At 28.8% G+C, this 18,026-nt stretch overlaps 1 protein-coding gene across 1 annotated transcript; it reads right to left on the bottom strand.

Annotated features, from left to right (window-relative positions):
- Nucleotides 1-312: 312 nt before the first annotated feature.
- Nucleotides 313-18,017, bottom strand: LOC119671263 (proton-coupled amino acid transporter 1). The gene is made up of 6 exons (XM_038081811.1): nucleotides 17,929-18,017; nucleotides 1,989-2,092; nucleotides 1,563-1,923; nucleotides 1,055-1,506; nucleotides 783-955; nucleotides 313-711 (listed from the first exon to the last, which is right to left on the bottom strand). Exons 1-6 carry the CDS (start codon nucleotides 17,947-17,949, stop codon nucleotides 452-454), a joined length of 1,371 nt encoding a protein of 456 aa, XP_037937739.1. The 5' UTR covers nucleotides 17,950-18,017; the 3' UTR covers nucleotides 313-451.
- Nucleotides 18,018-18,026: the final 9 nt, after the last annotated feature.

Here is an 18,026-nt window from a genome sequence, read left to right as displayed (position 1 = left end):
GACCTGACTTAACCTGATAGAATTGAAAATGATAAAAAAAAGTTGCATATTTTTAGGCCAATTAATATGCGCCTACAATCATTCAAAACGCCAAATTTAATTACTTACCCCAAATTATCAATCTATTGGAATATGACAATCAAACTATATTCTTTTTATAGTGCTTTAGAAAACAACAGATATTTGATGATTTTTACCTTCTGCTTCTTGTTGCCCCAGTTTCTGGAGTATGTGATGCTTCGATATATATTACGATGCGTAATAAGTTTTTAATATATACGAGTCTAACTAAAATAATTAAATCAGCCTGAGGTATATTTATTTTTATATAACATCTTACATTATCATTAAAACTAGCTTAAAATTAATATAATACTAACATTATAATAATATCAAAGGCACTTTACAAAATTGCTTAGTGTAAATCGCATGTGGATTGTAATTTGTAGTTTTATATAGGATCTGGACTTCCGAAGTGTTTAATAATTTGATTTAAACTTTCATAAGTGCCAGTAGCAAATCCAAGTAAACTCAAAATTAATATTAAAACATTCTTAATAAGTAACGCACAGCCAGGACCTTTGTTACCATTATCTGGTTTGATTAATAACTCTATCATTGGAGGAAAAACCAAGGCCAACGCTGTAGAGCAAAGCGCACCAATTAACGATATGAATAGACTTAAAGCAGGCACAAGTTCCGCAACACCCACTGAAAATATAACAGTAATATTGTTAAAATTTATTTTATTTAATGTTAAAAATTATAATTTTAATACTCACATGTGACAATAACCATTATTGTACGAAATATTAATTCGCCACAAAGTGGTTTCTTTTGTAGATTGAATAAATTCATGACATTCGGCCACATAATTTGTATAGCAATAAAGAATTGTAAGGGATATCCTAGTAGAACACCCAGTGATACCATAACTTTAACACATTGAGCTAAGCTAAATAATGAAAAAAAAAAGAAAATAATAAAAATAATAATGTTTTATTATTATCTTTTTCAAAAATTCATTTATGTAAATTTTGAAAATAATTCCTACATTGAGTCGCCGAGATTTAAAGTTAAACTACCGCCAACACCTTCACCCCATTTAATGTAGCCCACAGAACCAGCAAACATAAACATAAAAGTGACCAAGAACATGCCAACATTCAAAACACCCAAAGGACTTTCAAAATTGTATGGCTTGGCCATAGTGTTTTTCAGTGGCAGGACTAAGGCGATACCTTCAAAGGCGAAAATGGCAGTGCCGAAGAAGAGCGCCAATTGACGTGAGTTTGTATACAATTCGCGTTCCTTTATATCAGGTAGACCATCCTTTAATGCGTAATACATGGTAATTGCCAAACCAACTATCATGCAAATATTAGCAATCAGTGAAACCGGAGCTAACCACTTAAGATTCGTTATAAGCGACACCAAGAGTATGGGCACAAAAATTAAAAGCATAACTATGTGTACGTCTATTGTGATGTTGTAAGCATGAAATATCTACATATAAAAATTAAATATAAAAGATATTTCTTAAGAAGAGTCGGGGAATTCACCTGATTAAAATTCGAGCTAATAAAGACAAAATAAATACAACAAAATCCAAACTGCGTGAGGCATATAAATATATTCACAACGGTCTTCATAATTTTTGACCAATTTCTCAATTTCTGCGGACCATTTTCGAAGCATTGCTCGACAGTATCTGCATAATCAGCACAAGTAGGATCATTTCGCAGTACTCGCATTTTCTCGGAACAATTAATGAGTATGTGTTGACAATGAATGCTAATAAACGCGATGACGATTGTTAAAATTGGTGCAACTACTATACCACCATTCTTAAATGCATCACCCATTGCAAACAGACCGGGGCCAATGTTTCCTTTGAATAGGTGAATTATAGTTTCCATGTAACTAAAAATAATGAAAATGTTTACTTCAAAATATTATTAACTCTTATTGTTTATAATAAGTAATACCTCGTAGGTGGATGGTTCGTTCCGCTTGATTTGCTTTCATCTTTTTTTTTAGTGTCGGAAGTAACATTCGAGAGTTCCGTGTTATCTGATTGATTAGGTTGTTGCTGTTATTAAATAAATAAAACGATATAGAAATAGAAATATTTAAATATTGCACAAATGTTTTTAAGGGAAATATTATACTTATAATATAATATATAATATTTTTAAACATATAATGTAGTTATCATGTTATAAATGATTTATCTACTCATAATCTTTTTTATTTATATCGAGCGAATTTAAATGATTTTGTATGAATATTTATACTTAATTGTATGAAAATTAATGGATATGCAATAAAATAAAAATCGCCTGCTCAAACATGATCTATTCTAATTATATCTTTCAAAAATTAACATAAAATAAACATAACTCATATTTTCAGACACTTGATGATGAATTTTAAAAATATCTCATGTGTCTCTGTTGATCTGTGGAACACTTAAAAAATATCTCAACTGCTCTTAATGAAGCAAGCGTTTTGCCTTCTCGTGCTTCGGTTAAAATAAATTAAATATTTAATACTAAAATGTCAAATTTTAATTGTTATTAAATGGATTTGCAGTTAAAAAATATATATTTGGAATTAAAATTTACTTAACCGAAAATATTAATTTTCAGTTCTGCATAATTTGACTATAAATACTTCATTTCTTATATATACTTAATATTAATTATTTAAAACAAATTGAATACAAAAGTGATAAATGAGTATTTTCATTTCAGATTTATATTAATTATTAATTGATAATAATTATTAATTATTAATTGATAAGAATTAATAATTATTATTTCATAATAATTATTAATTATTAATTGATAATAAATATTTTAAATTTTAATTGATAATAATTAATGTAAATGTTATTTTGAATGCAAATATTTGTATATAAAATATGTTCTATATTAGTTGGAATAATTTTAACTTATTTTTCTAGTATACTTTATATATAAAATGTATTTCTGCACTATAAACAAAAAATATGTACACAAAATGTTCTACGTTGCGTATACGTAACTTAATTAATATTTGACGACTAATATAATTTCGTGCATTATTTTTATACTATTTATTTTGTTTAAATTTTTTTTATTTATTAATTTCACATTTCCACATATCGTGCTGCCTTAAGTGATATATAAATATGTAATTCTCACTGCCTTTTATAAATTTTTTAATTATTGAAACGTGATGAGCCAATTTAATATTCAAATAATTAATAAAAACAATTTTTAGTAAAGTAATAACTTTTTTATAGTAACTGAAATAATAATTTGTTTTTATCATAAAGACATGTTCGATAAACAATTAATATTTTAGTAATAACATTCTCATTAATTTTAAAGGGTTCGAATGAAAAAGAAAAGGCAAGAACGAAAATTTTGTTAATTTATTGAAATTTCGCTGACCATACAACGCTGCTTCGAGTATTGTCAAATACTCATCATCAATGTTCTTAGGAAATATTCGAATTTGTTTTTAATTAGTTTATAATCTGTAAATAATTTGTTTGCCTGTCAAACTAAAAGCGATGCTTCAGTTCCAAGTTCTTTGTCACTTTTTACTTTTTAAGTGTGTCACTCTTTTGTTATTTTTACTTTTATTTATTGCTTTATTGTTAATTCTATTATCATTGCTCTTATGCATCTTTTCATTCTCTCATAAGTGTTACGCTCTCGGAGTGCATTAATGTAAGAAATATAATAAAGAAATGAAAGTCAGTTTTGACGAGACACTCTTAATCAAACGGACGTGTTTTATTTAAACTCGGTGTCTGACAAATTCAGAAGTGGGATTTAAAATAAAGAGTGCAAATAATAATTTATTGGTAATAAGTGTAAACAGTTATTAATGAAAATAATGGATTCGAACACAATGGGAAATGCAATTGACTTGGATGATTTTCCTTCGGTAAAGGAAAGTAATGTGAAAACGCAATTGCATGAACATAATGATGAGGAGAAACAAAGTGTCGCCGATGTTAATACGGCAAACGAAAACACCACCGTTTTGGAATTGAAAGCCGAAGTATTGCGTCTCCAGCGGACATTGGAGTCATTAATACAGCCTATCAATGCGGTGGCGACGTCGATGCCGGAATTAAATGCGAATAAGTATTTTGTGCCGAATACTAATCTACATGCACCAAGTCAAACTACAACTACAACAAATACAGTGAGTGTTTCTTTGCCTTCGATAACTGTACCTAACCAATACATGAACAAATATTCGTGTGCATCAACAAGCACAGTGTGGCCTCTGCCAGCGTCACATGTAATGAATATGCCTAATGCGTCTACGTTGGCGCCAGTAATCTTTTCAACCCCTGAGTGTGTGCAAAAGTCGCCGTTGATCGCGCCGAACATAGCTGTAGCTGCTACGTCAGCAGAATACGCACCGTACATGCAGAACAGACAAGATCAAACCAATGTGCGTATGCAGTATGAAACAAATATGAATTCGAATGTTGCTATGGCAATGCAGAGTGCGAGTAATTACTGTAATATAAGAGAAATTAGAGATGCTTTGCCGTCATTCGACAACAACAGTGATGACGTCACATCAGTGCAATTTGTTCAAAGTGTTGAGCAATTAAAGAATGCATACCAGTGGAATGACCATATTGTTCTATTTGCTATAAGAAGTAAATTGAGAGGTGCCGCAAAATTGTGGATCGATTCGCAACCAGTATTTCGTAGCTGGGGTGAATTTGTGATCGCATTCTTAAATGATTTTCCGTGTGTTTTGAATGCTGCTGATATTCATATGCAGTTAATGAGCAATCAGCAGAGAAAAAATGAAAGCGTTGTTGAGTACTATTATCGAATGTTAGCTATTGGACGCCGTGGACAACTCGAAGACCAAGTGGTCATAAGATATGTAACCATCGGGCTGTATGACGACGGGTTGCGGAAGACATTATCTGCTATGCAATTTAAAAATTGCTCAGATTTTGTGCGGTCGTTACAGAACAGTAATGTAAGCGTACGAAAACCAGCAGTACGTTACAATGATAATCAATATATGCCGAATAAAAATAACAGTGACTCCAGTGTAACTCGTGTGGTAAAAACGGGACCGGTTTGTTATAATTGTCGGGAAAATGGGCACATTTCGAAAAATTGTCCAAAACCGCAACGAAAGCCGCGTTGTTCAATGTGTTCAGGAAACCATGACACAAAAACGTGTAATAAACGAAATCCAGTAAATATGATTGAAAAACCTGGTATTATAATTAAAGAAATATGTATAAACAATATTTTATGTAACGCTTTGATCGATTCAGGCAGTGGTGTGTCAATAATTAAGCGTAATATAGCCACTATATTGAAATGTAAACTAATAAAATGTGTGAAAACTTTGAACGGTTTTGCCGGCGGTGAATATGTGTGTTCCGAAAAGACAGATAAGTTGTCAATTACTATTGATGAACAAAAGTACAAGTGCGAAATGCTAGTGGTCGAAGATGATACCATGGCATATGACGTTATTATCGGTATTGACTTATTGTCCAAATGTCGCGTTGTGATTGAAAATGGAAACTGTCAAGTGTTTGCGATAACACCTGAAAATTTTAAGTGCAACGAGAATTTATCGGTAAACGAACAAAATGAGTTGCGTAATTTGTTAAATAATTATTATGATTGTTTTGGCGAAAATCTAAATGAACTTGGTAAGGCGAAAACAACGAAAATGGAGATTGCGGTTACATCTCCAACGCCGATAACAAAAAAACCTTACAGCATACCAATTCCTAAACAACGTGTCGTGGAACGAATTGTTGACGAATTATTAGAGTTAAATATTATTCGAACATCAACTTCAGAATACTCGTCTCCTATTGTTCTTGTACCGAAATCGAATGGTGAAGATCGTTTATGCATCGACTACAGGGCATTAAATGCTGTAACGGAAAAACAGCCATGGTCAATGCCTACAGTAGATGGTGTTCTATCAACTCTTGCGGGGAAAAGATTTTTCACAACTTTAGATATGATGTCAGGTTATTATCAGATTGAGATTGCTGAATCATCGAAAAAGCTGACAGCGTTCGTCACTCATAATGGTCACTATGAGTTTAACCGAATGCCATTTGGCCTCAAAAACGCTCCGTGCGTATTTCAAAAGATGATGATGAAACTTGTGGAACCGCTGAGAGGTAAGGTGGTTAGTTATGTTGATGAAGTCATTGTGGCATCTGAAACAGCACAAGAAGGGCTTGAGAATTTAGAAGAATTTTTGAAAATTATTCGTAATGAAGGATTGACCTTACGCCTATCGAAATGTTATTTTATGAAAGGCAGTGTATCGTTTTTAGGTCATGAAGTCGACGAGAATGGTATAAAACCTGGTATAACGAAAACCATTGCGATAAAACAATTTCCTATACCAACGAATGTAACAGAAGTCAGACGTTTCTTGGGACTTACAGGTTACTTCAGGAAATTTGTTCAGAATTATGCACAAATTGCTCATCCGTTAACACAGTTAACGAGAAAGAATATTGCTTTTAAATGGTCATTGGAATGTGAAAATGCTTTCCTCAAACTAATTGAATTGTTAGCTAATGAGCCGCTTTTGGGAATATATGACATTAATAAAGAACAAGAAATTTATACTGACGCAAGCAGTATTGGACTTGCAGCGATATTAATGCAACGTGAAGATAACGGAATATCAAAGCCCATAGCATATTTTAGTCGATTATGTACAGATGTTGAAAGCAAATATCATGGATATGAATTAGAAGTTTTAGCGGTAGTTGAAGCATGTCAACGTTTTCGAATGTATCTTTTGGGCAAACATTTTAAAATCTTTACGGATTGTTCAGCTATTTCCAGTATTAAAACAGTAACACCAATGATTCCACGAGTCGCAAGATGGCTGTTAAAATTGCTCGAATATGATTATACGTCAAGTCATCGCCCAGGTAATTTAATGGCTCACGTTGACGCAATGAGTCGAGCTCCTGTTGAACCGCCATGCGAAGTTGATGATGTATCTGCAAATTTAATGATGATTGACATTTCGAATGAGGATTGGATTTTGACAATGCAACAGCAAGATGCAAATTTACAACAGATCATTGATATTTTAAAAGGTCGTGTCGATTCAACACAGCGAGAGCAGCATGAGAAGGAATTCATTTTAAAGGGAAATCGGCTCTATAGAAGACATCATGATGGGAAAGAGTTACTGGTCATACCAAAAGGAATACGATGGAGAATTGTGAAACTTTGTCATGATGATGCTGGTCATCCAGGTGTGGATGGCACAATAAAACGTATTAAACAACATTTTTGGTTTCCTCGATGTCGAAATTTTGTTAAGGGGTACATCAAATCATGCATTGAATGTTGTTATAATCGAAGTACAGCAAAGAAAGAATGTCAACTATATGGTATGGAGATACCGAGGGTGCCGTTCGATGTAATACATATGGACCATCTAGGACCTTTTATTAGAAGCTGCAGTGGTAATGAATATATCATAGTGATCGTGGATGCACTAACTAGATATGTTGTAACTGTCGCTGTTAAATCAACGAAAACCAAACCTGTATTAGAAACACTTAATCAACTAACATTGTATTTTGGTCTTCCCAGTAAAATCGTTACTGATAGAGGTACAGCTTTTACATCTTCAGCGTTCGAAGCTTATTGTAATAGTAACAATATTCAGCATATTAAAGTTGCCGTACGCACACCACGAGCTAATGGTATTGCTGAACGTGTGAATCAATCAATTCTCTCTTATTTAAAGACGTCATCAGATACAAAAGATTGGGACACAAAACTTCGTTGCTTACAATGGAAGATAAATACAACAATAAATTCAACAACAAAATATTCACCCATTGAACTAATTTACGATTTTCCGTTAAAAGACATCAGTGGAAATAAACTGTTGGCTGCTGTAACAGAAGAAAATATCAATGTCGATGGTCACGAATTAAGCGCGCGTCGTGAGGATGCTAAAAAGAACATTAAGGCTGCACGTGAGGTTTGGAAAGCTAGATTCGATGCTAAATATAAAACTCCACAACCGTATAAAGAAGGTGATCTTGTGCTTATTGAAGCAACGCTTCCAAGCACAGGCGAATCAAGAAAACTTGGCATTAAATATCGCGGGCCATATGAAGTGAAGAAAATTCTGCGATTTGACAGGTATGTTATTGGAGACATGGTGGGTGAACAAAGGAAACAACGCCGGTATAGCACAGTCGTTAGCAGTGACAAACTGAAACCATGGTGTTCATTATTTCCTACAGTCGACGATGACTACGATGAAGATAACGATATTAACATATAGTAAACTTGAAACTCGAGGACGAGTTAATGTCAGGATGGTCGAACTGTCACTCTTTTGTTATTTTTACTTTTATTTATTGCTTTATTGTTAATTCTATTATCATTGCTCTTATGCATCTTTTCATTCTCTCATAAGTGTTACGCTCTCGGAGTGCATTAATGTAAGAAATATAATAAAGAAATGAAAGTCAGTTTTGACGAGACACTCTTAATCAAACGGACGTGTTTTATTTAAACTCGGTGTCTGACAAGTGACACTAACCAAAGCACTTGCCGAGATTAAATTAGAACGAGCTTATTAACTATAGCTTTATTTGGATACAAACCAGAACTTCAAATCGATATAATTTATTATAAATGAACCAGAACCAAAATCGTAAAAGTTTCTGTTTTGAAGTCCTGGGAAAAACATTGATTCGGAACATTATTATATATATTGTAATTTATATTTTGCTAAAATATTTCGCTGTGTATTAAGTTTGCTATAACTGAGTTCTTTTCTGTCTAAGTGCTTTTTTCTAATATGTAAAAGGAGTCGACTGATATGTTAAATTAGTATATATGAAGCTGTCTTGAATAACGTTTTTCTAGTTTCAGGCAAAATTCAACAGTGATTTACAACTTTTTATATAATACATCATAAAATTATTAATAGTAATCAAATAGTAATAAAATACATATTACTTCAATTTGTTGATTACTAAAACATTTATTATATAAATAACTGAACTTTAAACTTATGTATAAATGATTGGTATTGTATGAGAACTATGGGGTAGTTTATTGCTTATATAAACTAAAAACTTCTATAATCGCAGAGCACCTTTGAAATTAGAAATTCAATGCCGAAGACTAAAATTTATCCCGCAATTGTTTATATACACTGTTATGATGTTAATACATAATAATCACTTTATTTTATGGAAAATCGGGAATGATTTTGACCAAGTGCTTATGGATCACAATTTAAGAAACGCTATTTTAAGCCATACCCCTAGTCCTATTAAAATAACAAATACATTTATTTTTTAATTGCTGAGTAAAATTGCGTCAAATGTTGATTTTGTCCACTGATTTTTTTTTTATTTATAAAAATAAAAAATTTTTAAAAAAAAATTGTTTTGAATATTATTTTTAAATATTTTACGCAGTATTGAAATCAAAAATTAAACATGTTTATGATGTACTTTTTGTTCGCAACAATTTAAAAAAAATATATATGATTAATATATTATTAAAAGCAAAATTCAATCATGACAAAGATGATCGCGGTTCCCCACTGAAACTAAACCACCAACTGATGGTTCAGTTAACTGATAGATCGAACATATTTTTTTTATAGCCCTCACAAATTACAAAAACTGTATCTACTTAAATTTTAAAGCATTGTAAAGTGTAAAGTTAAAGATTTAAAGAAGAGTTTTTAAAGAAGATTCACAATTGTCTATAATGGCCCAGATATCTTAATCACTGTTCTCATCTAATCTAATTTAAGCTATTAATGGTACTAATAGATATTACTTAATACAGATACATATACTTATATTAGTTACAAATTATTCAATCGCACAATGATTCTTGTAATTAGTAGTCGTAATCTTTGTATCAATTGTTGTATTTAATATGATACGGAGGTAGTTACTCATTTTTAGATAGTCATTTTTTTTAATAAAGCATATTTTTTCGACAAAATAACTTTATTTTTGTCAACTACCTAATATATGTAACATGTCCTCAAGGTCACTATAATCGGCATTTGTTTCAATGCTGACGACTATACTTTACTTGACCCGAATTTCATACCGGCGACCTATTTCTTCAAGTATCTACGACTTCATTAAAGATCTAAAGTGGTTTTTAATCTTTTGAAATTTTTACAGTAATAAAGTGGGCCATTAGGCCCATATGAATACCTAGAAGCACTGTCATAACCTAACCTAACAATCTGAAAATTCAACAATGTGGCCATATAAATATGAATTGATAAGTATAATTGTATTTACTAAATAATCACACAGATAGTATTTAAATTTAAATATTATAAATAAAAATATGATTAATTAATTCATGATTTCGGTTTATGAATTGGTTTATGATTTCGTTCTAATATAAACACAGCAAGTGAATTTGTTAATGAAACTTCCACAACAAATTACCAAAACTCCAGAAAAATGTGCGAACATAAAAGTCAAATACGGCTTTAGATCAGTTGGGTATGGAACGCTGACTCTGAGTTTCAAATTTGGCAGGGTAGTCTCAAAAAATTATTTATGAATAATTAAATACAAGAGTTATGATCAAGACCACTGATAATGGGTATTTGGCAATACTCGACACAGCTGTATGGTCGGTCAAAAATTCAATTATTTAAAATAATATAAAAATAATTTTTGTTGTGGTAGTTCACTACTGTTCGAAAAAACCTTTAAATAATCATATATATTTATATCTTAAAGTAACTTTATAATTTATTATAACTGAAATGAATATAAATATTTTTCCAACAAAAACAATAAAACTTATTTATTCATTTAAAAATTGTAAAATCACGTTTAATCCATTTCGCAAAGCGTGCAACAATTAATAAATAAAATAATTTTAACATTTATTTTCATTGTCGGTAGTTTTTTTTTTATTTTTTCCGTTATTGATGTGAGTAGTTCATTACGAGATACTTTTAACCTGTTGATTGTTTATTATTGAAAAATAAAAGCAAAAAAATAAAAAATGAGATATTGCAGTTTGCACAGTTAAGTGTATATATATACATATGTATATATTTGACACAATTGGCATTAAACATCTTTAGTTGAGAGTATCTTCGGACTCATCCCAATGCAAGCAGTTGAAGAAAAGAATCTTATGGCTATTCACAAAATTTTGTGAGAGTGAAGAAATTGAAATTGCATCTTTTTTTGATGATTTTTTTGTCTGCACGATGCCAATGAACTCAATTAACGAAAAATCGTTGCATTTATGAGATTCTTGGTATTTTATTGAATATTTTTAGTCGTTTTTTACACATTTGTATTTTTTTGATTCAAATTAATTAAATTTAAATGAAAAGAAAATTTTATAAATTATATTTTTATATACATATGATTGATATATTAATATATACTTATTTAACATGCCTTATGGTGATTTATATTAAAATGTAATTATAATTTTTTAATTTTTGTTTGATTATTTATAACTTTAAAATTTATTTATAGTGATAATTACTTTTGAATTTCGTAATCATAATGCAAGTGATTCCCCAACTTGTAATGAGATTGTATCTCTTGTTTTCATTTTACATTATAAAATCAGTATTGATTGCAATTTATTTGTTTATTAGATAAATCCATCTTAACGAAACGATCAAGTACAAATTAATTAATAATTTCTAAATTTCCTGTCGACAATAATAAAATTGACAATCAATGCATAACAAAATTTTCATTATCTTTAAATTCTATCAAGATTTTTATTTCCATGATTATCATATGTACTTTTTACAGGAAGTAATCGAGTTGTGTAAGTATACGATTTGTGAGGTTCACAAACAATTGCATAAATTTTTCAGTTCATTAATGTTTTCAACGATAAAAGAAACAGCTTGCTTTTAAGAAGTGCATTGCTACATTGTCTTATAATGTAAGAAATATATATATATAATATATATATATTTTTTTAAATCAATTCTATTTTCAGGAAATTTTTTTATTTAAATATGATTAAAAGCAATTGCAAAAAGATATTATTGACGCAATTTGACGCCTTTCAAGATATTAAGAAATTAAATGTATAAGACGCTTAATTACGTTGGTGTCATTAGATATGTAACTGAGATACCCAAAGTTCCAGAAAATAGTCAAATAAGAGATTCCTATCTTTACTGCTGATTTAAATAAAGAAGAAGTCTACAGATAACTAGGAGCTAAATTAAACGATTATTTTTAGAAACATGACGGGTAAAAAGATTCAATAAAGCGGATAAGGTATTTACCGATGATAAAGTTATTAATTTTACGTTTGAGATACTTGATGTTATAGAAACTAGTGCTTGCCGTGCTTACCGTAGACTTAAATAAAGAACTACTATTGATCGATTAATTATACAATTATTTTGACATACATTATCTTATTGCGGAAAGAGTTGAGTAATGGCAACTTGACATAAAATCAAAAAGAAATAATTCTTACTTTTCAAAATAATTTATTAATTTCAATTAATTTAATAATTTTGATTTATTTATATATAAATTTATTATTTTTCAAAATTTTTGTTTTAAATTAAACAATGTTTAATTATGTTTTGTGTTTTATTATAAACCTTTTTTTGCTTTTCTCACTGAACTGTGTAATGTCATTATATGGTCAAATGTAATAATAAATATGTTATATATTAAATTAAATTTATATTTAAAATATTATTATAAATTGAACTGAAATATAATTGTAAAACAAGTTCAAAGAGTCAAAAAAAAAATATTAAAAAATTTTAAACATATTTTCTTTATATATTTTAAATGTTTTAAGTTTATTGGCCAAGCTTCTCATGTGCTCTGTAGGTGGAATTGTTGTATTCTAATGGGTTATCATTCATATATATCATGTATGTCAACCATATAGTATTTACACATAATGAATATATATGAAGACTAGGTCAAGTTCATCGGAACCATTAAAAATAAAAGAAAAATAAAGATACGAAATTCTAATTTTATATACAAGTATTCGACCAAATTTTAGGGTTTCGTTGCAAAATATATTGAAGGTCTAATCAATGATGAATATTCTATAAGATATAGTATAATTAAAACAAAATAAACTTATAATAATATATTAATTTTTTTAGTAATTTTTTTTATTTTTAATTATGTTTTTATTTTAATTTTGTAATAACAGTGTTTGTGTTTATATGATGTGATATAATTCACTTTTCTAGATTGTATGAAATCAGGAAGAATCAGAAGACGACTATCAACAATAGTTGAAATAGCAGAAAATAAATAAATTATAATTATTAACAATAATTATTCAATTTTACTAAACTGACGTTCTAAACCGTATGTATATGAACTTATTAAATTTTTATTTATATAATGAAGTTATAAATTTAAAGATTTTTTATTCAACTATAACTAAGTTATAAAGTTTTTAAAATTTTGTCTCAGCGCAGTTTATATTTATAAGTGGTTTGAAACCTGTGACACTGATGTATTTTGTGAGTCAAGGATTGGAAGATAAAAACTCCTCTTTCCTTGACAATATAATAGATTATACAAAACTTTATTGAACTATAAAAATACTAAAAAAACAATTTTTCTATTATATATCGTATACAGTATAATATTTTAGTATAATTGTTGCTACAACCCTGGCTACGCCACTGAACATTTACAGCTCAATTATATACATGAAGTTATTATTACTTAAATATATTAAAATATAAATAATCTTTTTATAATTATATGTATTTAATTATTTTATATTCAAAGTAGCTATTTTATTGAAAAATAATTTAGTGTGAATAATTCAAGAATAAATTGCATAAAAATATAATTAAATGTAAACACAATAAAATAATAATAATGAATCAATTAAAATAAATTGTAATTAAATGTAATTGAAGTATAATTAATTTGCGTTCAGTTAACTTTTCAAATGTTACTCATAACCCTGACTAGATCAATGCTATACTGATTAAAGTAAAAGAGATTTAAGTACAAATATATAATAATTAACATGAAAAAAATTGTAATCGCTGAATCTTTAATACCCTTGATACAAGCTGTTATGGAGTCCATTATTTATTAATATCTACTATATATGTTTTAAATCTTTAAACCTATTTATGACAATTATTATGTATAGTCATGATGTATAGTTTTATGATAGAGTCAATCAAGTAACTTAATACATTTGTCGGCTTTATCTGCCTAGATTCATAAAAACTCTCTAATATTTTTACTGGCATTTTGACAGACATATAGAAAAACAAAGAAACTAACAAAATATACGCTAAATATAGACTAACAGACAGAGATCGATAAAGTAATTAACATATATAATTTATGAGCATATATAGTCCGTAGGATAAGTAATAAAAATTTTTTTTGTTAAAATGTGACTTTATTCATTAATGTAGTTTCTTTTAAAAGTAATTTAATCATTCCAGCGCTTGTGTAATATTTCGATACCTTTCTTGTAGATTGATTCATCTTTGATCTTAAAATATGTTTAAGTTTTGATGATGACTTTACTCGCTAAGGAACAAATCTATCGAATACAGTTTGAAGTATAATTTGTGCAATCGTTGCCATGGTAGACAATAACTTGATTAAGGAGGACTTTTTTCTTCTTCATACGGGATCGTTTTTCGGGATTTCTTCCTTCAAATGTGCGATATAGCAAACCATGTAACGATCTATATTGATGGTATAGTCATTTTCAAGTTTGTTGATGAATATAATTCCATACATATTCCATAATACGGGCGTTATAAACTTGCCATAACCTCGGTGTTTGTGAAATCGCGTTTAAAATGTACAGCAAATCATTTCTCTACCATCTAGATTCATCTAGATGGGGCAGAATCCCGGTAGCACTTAGCGTCAATTTCTCACTGTCGTGTCAAGACACGTAATCTCTTTGAATCCGTTGTACTTAAAATATAAAAAGCAATTGTGACGAAATGAGCAATCTTTTAAATATCATGGATTTCTCATTAGATATGCTCCAAGTCTGTCATTCTTCGGACCTAATATATATATATATATATATATATGACAACCTGCTCACTGATATATCTCTCACTAGGTCACAAACGACTTAACAAACTTAATATATTTTTTACGAAAGTGTGGAAGGTATAAAAATATAAATACAAAAGAATATATTAAAACACGCTAATATCTTATAATCATTTTCTGTATGTAAATAAGAACTAAAAATACATTGAAAATTAATAACTCCAACTTACAGAAACAAGCTCTTTGAGGTTTTATTTAGTCACATAGTGAATAATATATTTAACTTTATATATTTAATGTTAAAAAAATTATTTAACTTTGTAACAAAACGTGGTGCCTAATACGGTTTTGAATTACAAATAGTTTTTCTTGTCAATGAAGGGAAAAACTCCAAGGTTTAAAAAAAAATGCTCATTTGAAATTCTATGCAACCAATAATTTAAGTACTTTTCCATTACTTATCTGATCACCTATTTTGAGAACAAAACCCCATTGAAGTATTGAACTATTGTAGAGTATTGTCGGACTCAACAGCAAGTGAATCACACCCGCATTTCCTTACTTCGTCACGTTTCATTCTGCGTTCAAAAGTTGTTGCACTGGCTTCGGCGTTGTATGAGATACTCTAGACACACGAGACTTTGACTGTTGAATGCAACCACTGCGTACACATTCAACATTTATTCACAATGATTCAACGCCTCGTCTGTTTTGACTGTCACTTTTTAATATTTGCACACAAATGCAACCGTTTGACATAATGAGTGCAACGCCGAAGACACTACATTCTTCACTACATTCACTTTTCTTTTCACTGAGAATGCATTTTTGTGGGAATTTTCCACTCGCAAGTGTTTGTCTGGTTGGCCCCTTAGCATTGACAATGCCAACTGCAAATCATCGAGGCTTTCGATGTATTTTCTGTGATACGCAACGATATTCGTTAAATCGATTTATGCAAATAATTGATTTATTTTTCTTGAAAATTATTAAGACATCAATTAAGGATTTTAAAAAATTATTGCAAATATTTTTAAATTATTATTCCATTAATAAATAAAAAGTCAATTGTAAAAGCGGAACTGATAAAAGTTAACATCATTTTTATTATTAAAATTCATAAATGGTGTGGAATATTTTAACCAGCAGTCAAATATAAGATTGATTCCAATATTCGAAATATATCCTACAATGTAGGCTGCGATAAGCATATTTAAAATTAGGCTCAATAACCCACCTGTGGTCTTATGTATTTAACTTCATTTGTAGTATTAACCATTATATTAACCATTATAGAAAAATTTTACCTGTCTACACTTCTAAGCACTAGAGTACATGCACTTATTCCAAACTCGACAACATGGCATAGTTAAGAGTTTAATGTAGAGTAACTCGTGAGTCAATGCTTAAAATGTTAAGATTGTGTTTACACTCAGTCTAGTTTGAATGATATAAAGATAATACACCGTAAATCCCAATGACGTAGAAGATGGTTGAATTAGAATTAGATAAGAATTAGATGATAATTATAAAATATCATTATATTATAATTATAATTATTTAAATGATCATTATGTTATATATCATTATTATCATTAATTATTATAAATTAATTTTATAAAGAATATTTTGAGTTCAATAAGAATAATTTTATGGCCGCCTGACAGTCTAAATGGTACTTCTTTATTACGATCACCAGGAAATAATAAGAATATGAGACATAAACTTGAGTCACATAGGTGCTTATTAGACAATGTTATGTCAATATCGTCTCGGATTGTGCCACTCTAATCCTACATTTGCCCAGTGGGATTTTCGTTCTCAATAAATTTTCGCAGCCCTTCTCAACTACATGTTAGATAGTTTAGATATCTCAAAAAATGATTTTGGATATATTGTCGAACATTTTTAATTAGATCACTACTTGTTTTACTGCAGAGAATGCTTTTAATCTTTGTTTGGCTAGTTCATCCGTATTATAGTTTCTTTGTAATGCTCGGTGCCCTAGAACCAAATTATTGAAGTAATACAAAATAGAATTACAATAAGCGTTAAGCAATAATTTCTTTTTAGGCAAGCCATCCTAATCTAATATTTGCATTCTATTTATTATCCTATGAATTCTATCCTATGGATTCATTACAGGTCTTTACACAACATTACAGGTCTTTAGACGTTGCGTATTTGATTCCTGAAACAAGTGAATAATGTGTAATCTAGACCGTGTGCGAGTTCGTGGAAATTAAGATAAAGTAAATTGAAATTTCTTAGGGATTTTTGGCACTGTAAAGATATATTTATTTATTTATTGCACTTATTTATTATTTTTGGTTAAAAGTTTTCAAATTTATTTATTTATTCATTAAACATCTCTTACAATTTTCACCTAATTTACCTAATTTTTTTTTTAATAATTATTATAATTAATAATCATAAAAATTATTATTATTAATAATCATAATAATTATTATAATTAATAACCATAATAATTATTATAATTAATAATCATAAAAATTATTAATATTAATAATCATAATGATTATTATAATTAATAATCATTATAATTATTATAATTAATAATCATAAAAATTATTATAATTAATAAACATAATAATTATTATAATTAATAATCATCATAATTATTATAATTAATAAACATAATAATTATTATAAAATTATGAAACACATATTATATTTATATATGATCTAATATTTTCGCTATTTTATTATATTGAATGTACACATTGAAATGCATTTAGGTTAATAATTACAGAAATATGTAGAACTTATAAAAAATTATTTATTACATTTTTTTAAGAAATTAATAAATTATATATCACACGCACCTTTGAAGATTCTACATCCATTTTACAAAACTTGAATAAATTTTTACGCACTGAGTAATTTTTTTTTTTTTGTTGTTTTGTTGTTCTACAAAATTTCG

This window comes from Teleopsis dalmanni, chromosome 1 (assembly GCF_002237135.1).
Source record: "Teleopsis dalmanni isolate 2A chromosome 1, ASM223713v2, whole genome shotgun sequence".
In the NCBI taxonomy this organism is placed as follows: Eukaryota; Metazoa; Arthropoda; class Insecta; order Diptera; family Diopsidae; genus Teleopsis; species Teleopsis dalmanni.
This window is presented reverse-complemented; position numbering and strand designations above follow the sequence as displayed.

Bases quoted from the DNA above. Each gene is read 5' to 3' on its own strand.
- LOC119671263 (XM_038081811.1), bottom strand. From the start codon at position 17,949: ATGGATGTAGAATCTTCAAAG. The intron at 2,093-17,928 runs GTGCGTGTGATA...ATTTAATAACAG, and splicing joins TGGATGTAGAATCTTCAAAG to CAACAACCTAATCAATCAGA. The intron at 956-1,054 runs GTAGGAATTATT...TTCATTATTTAG, and splicing joins TTAAATCTCGGCGACTCAAT to CTTAGCTCAATGTGTTAAAG.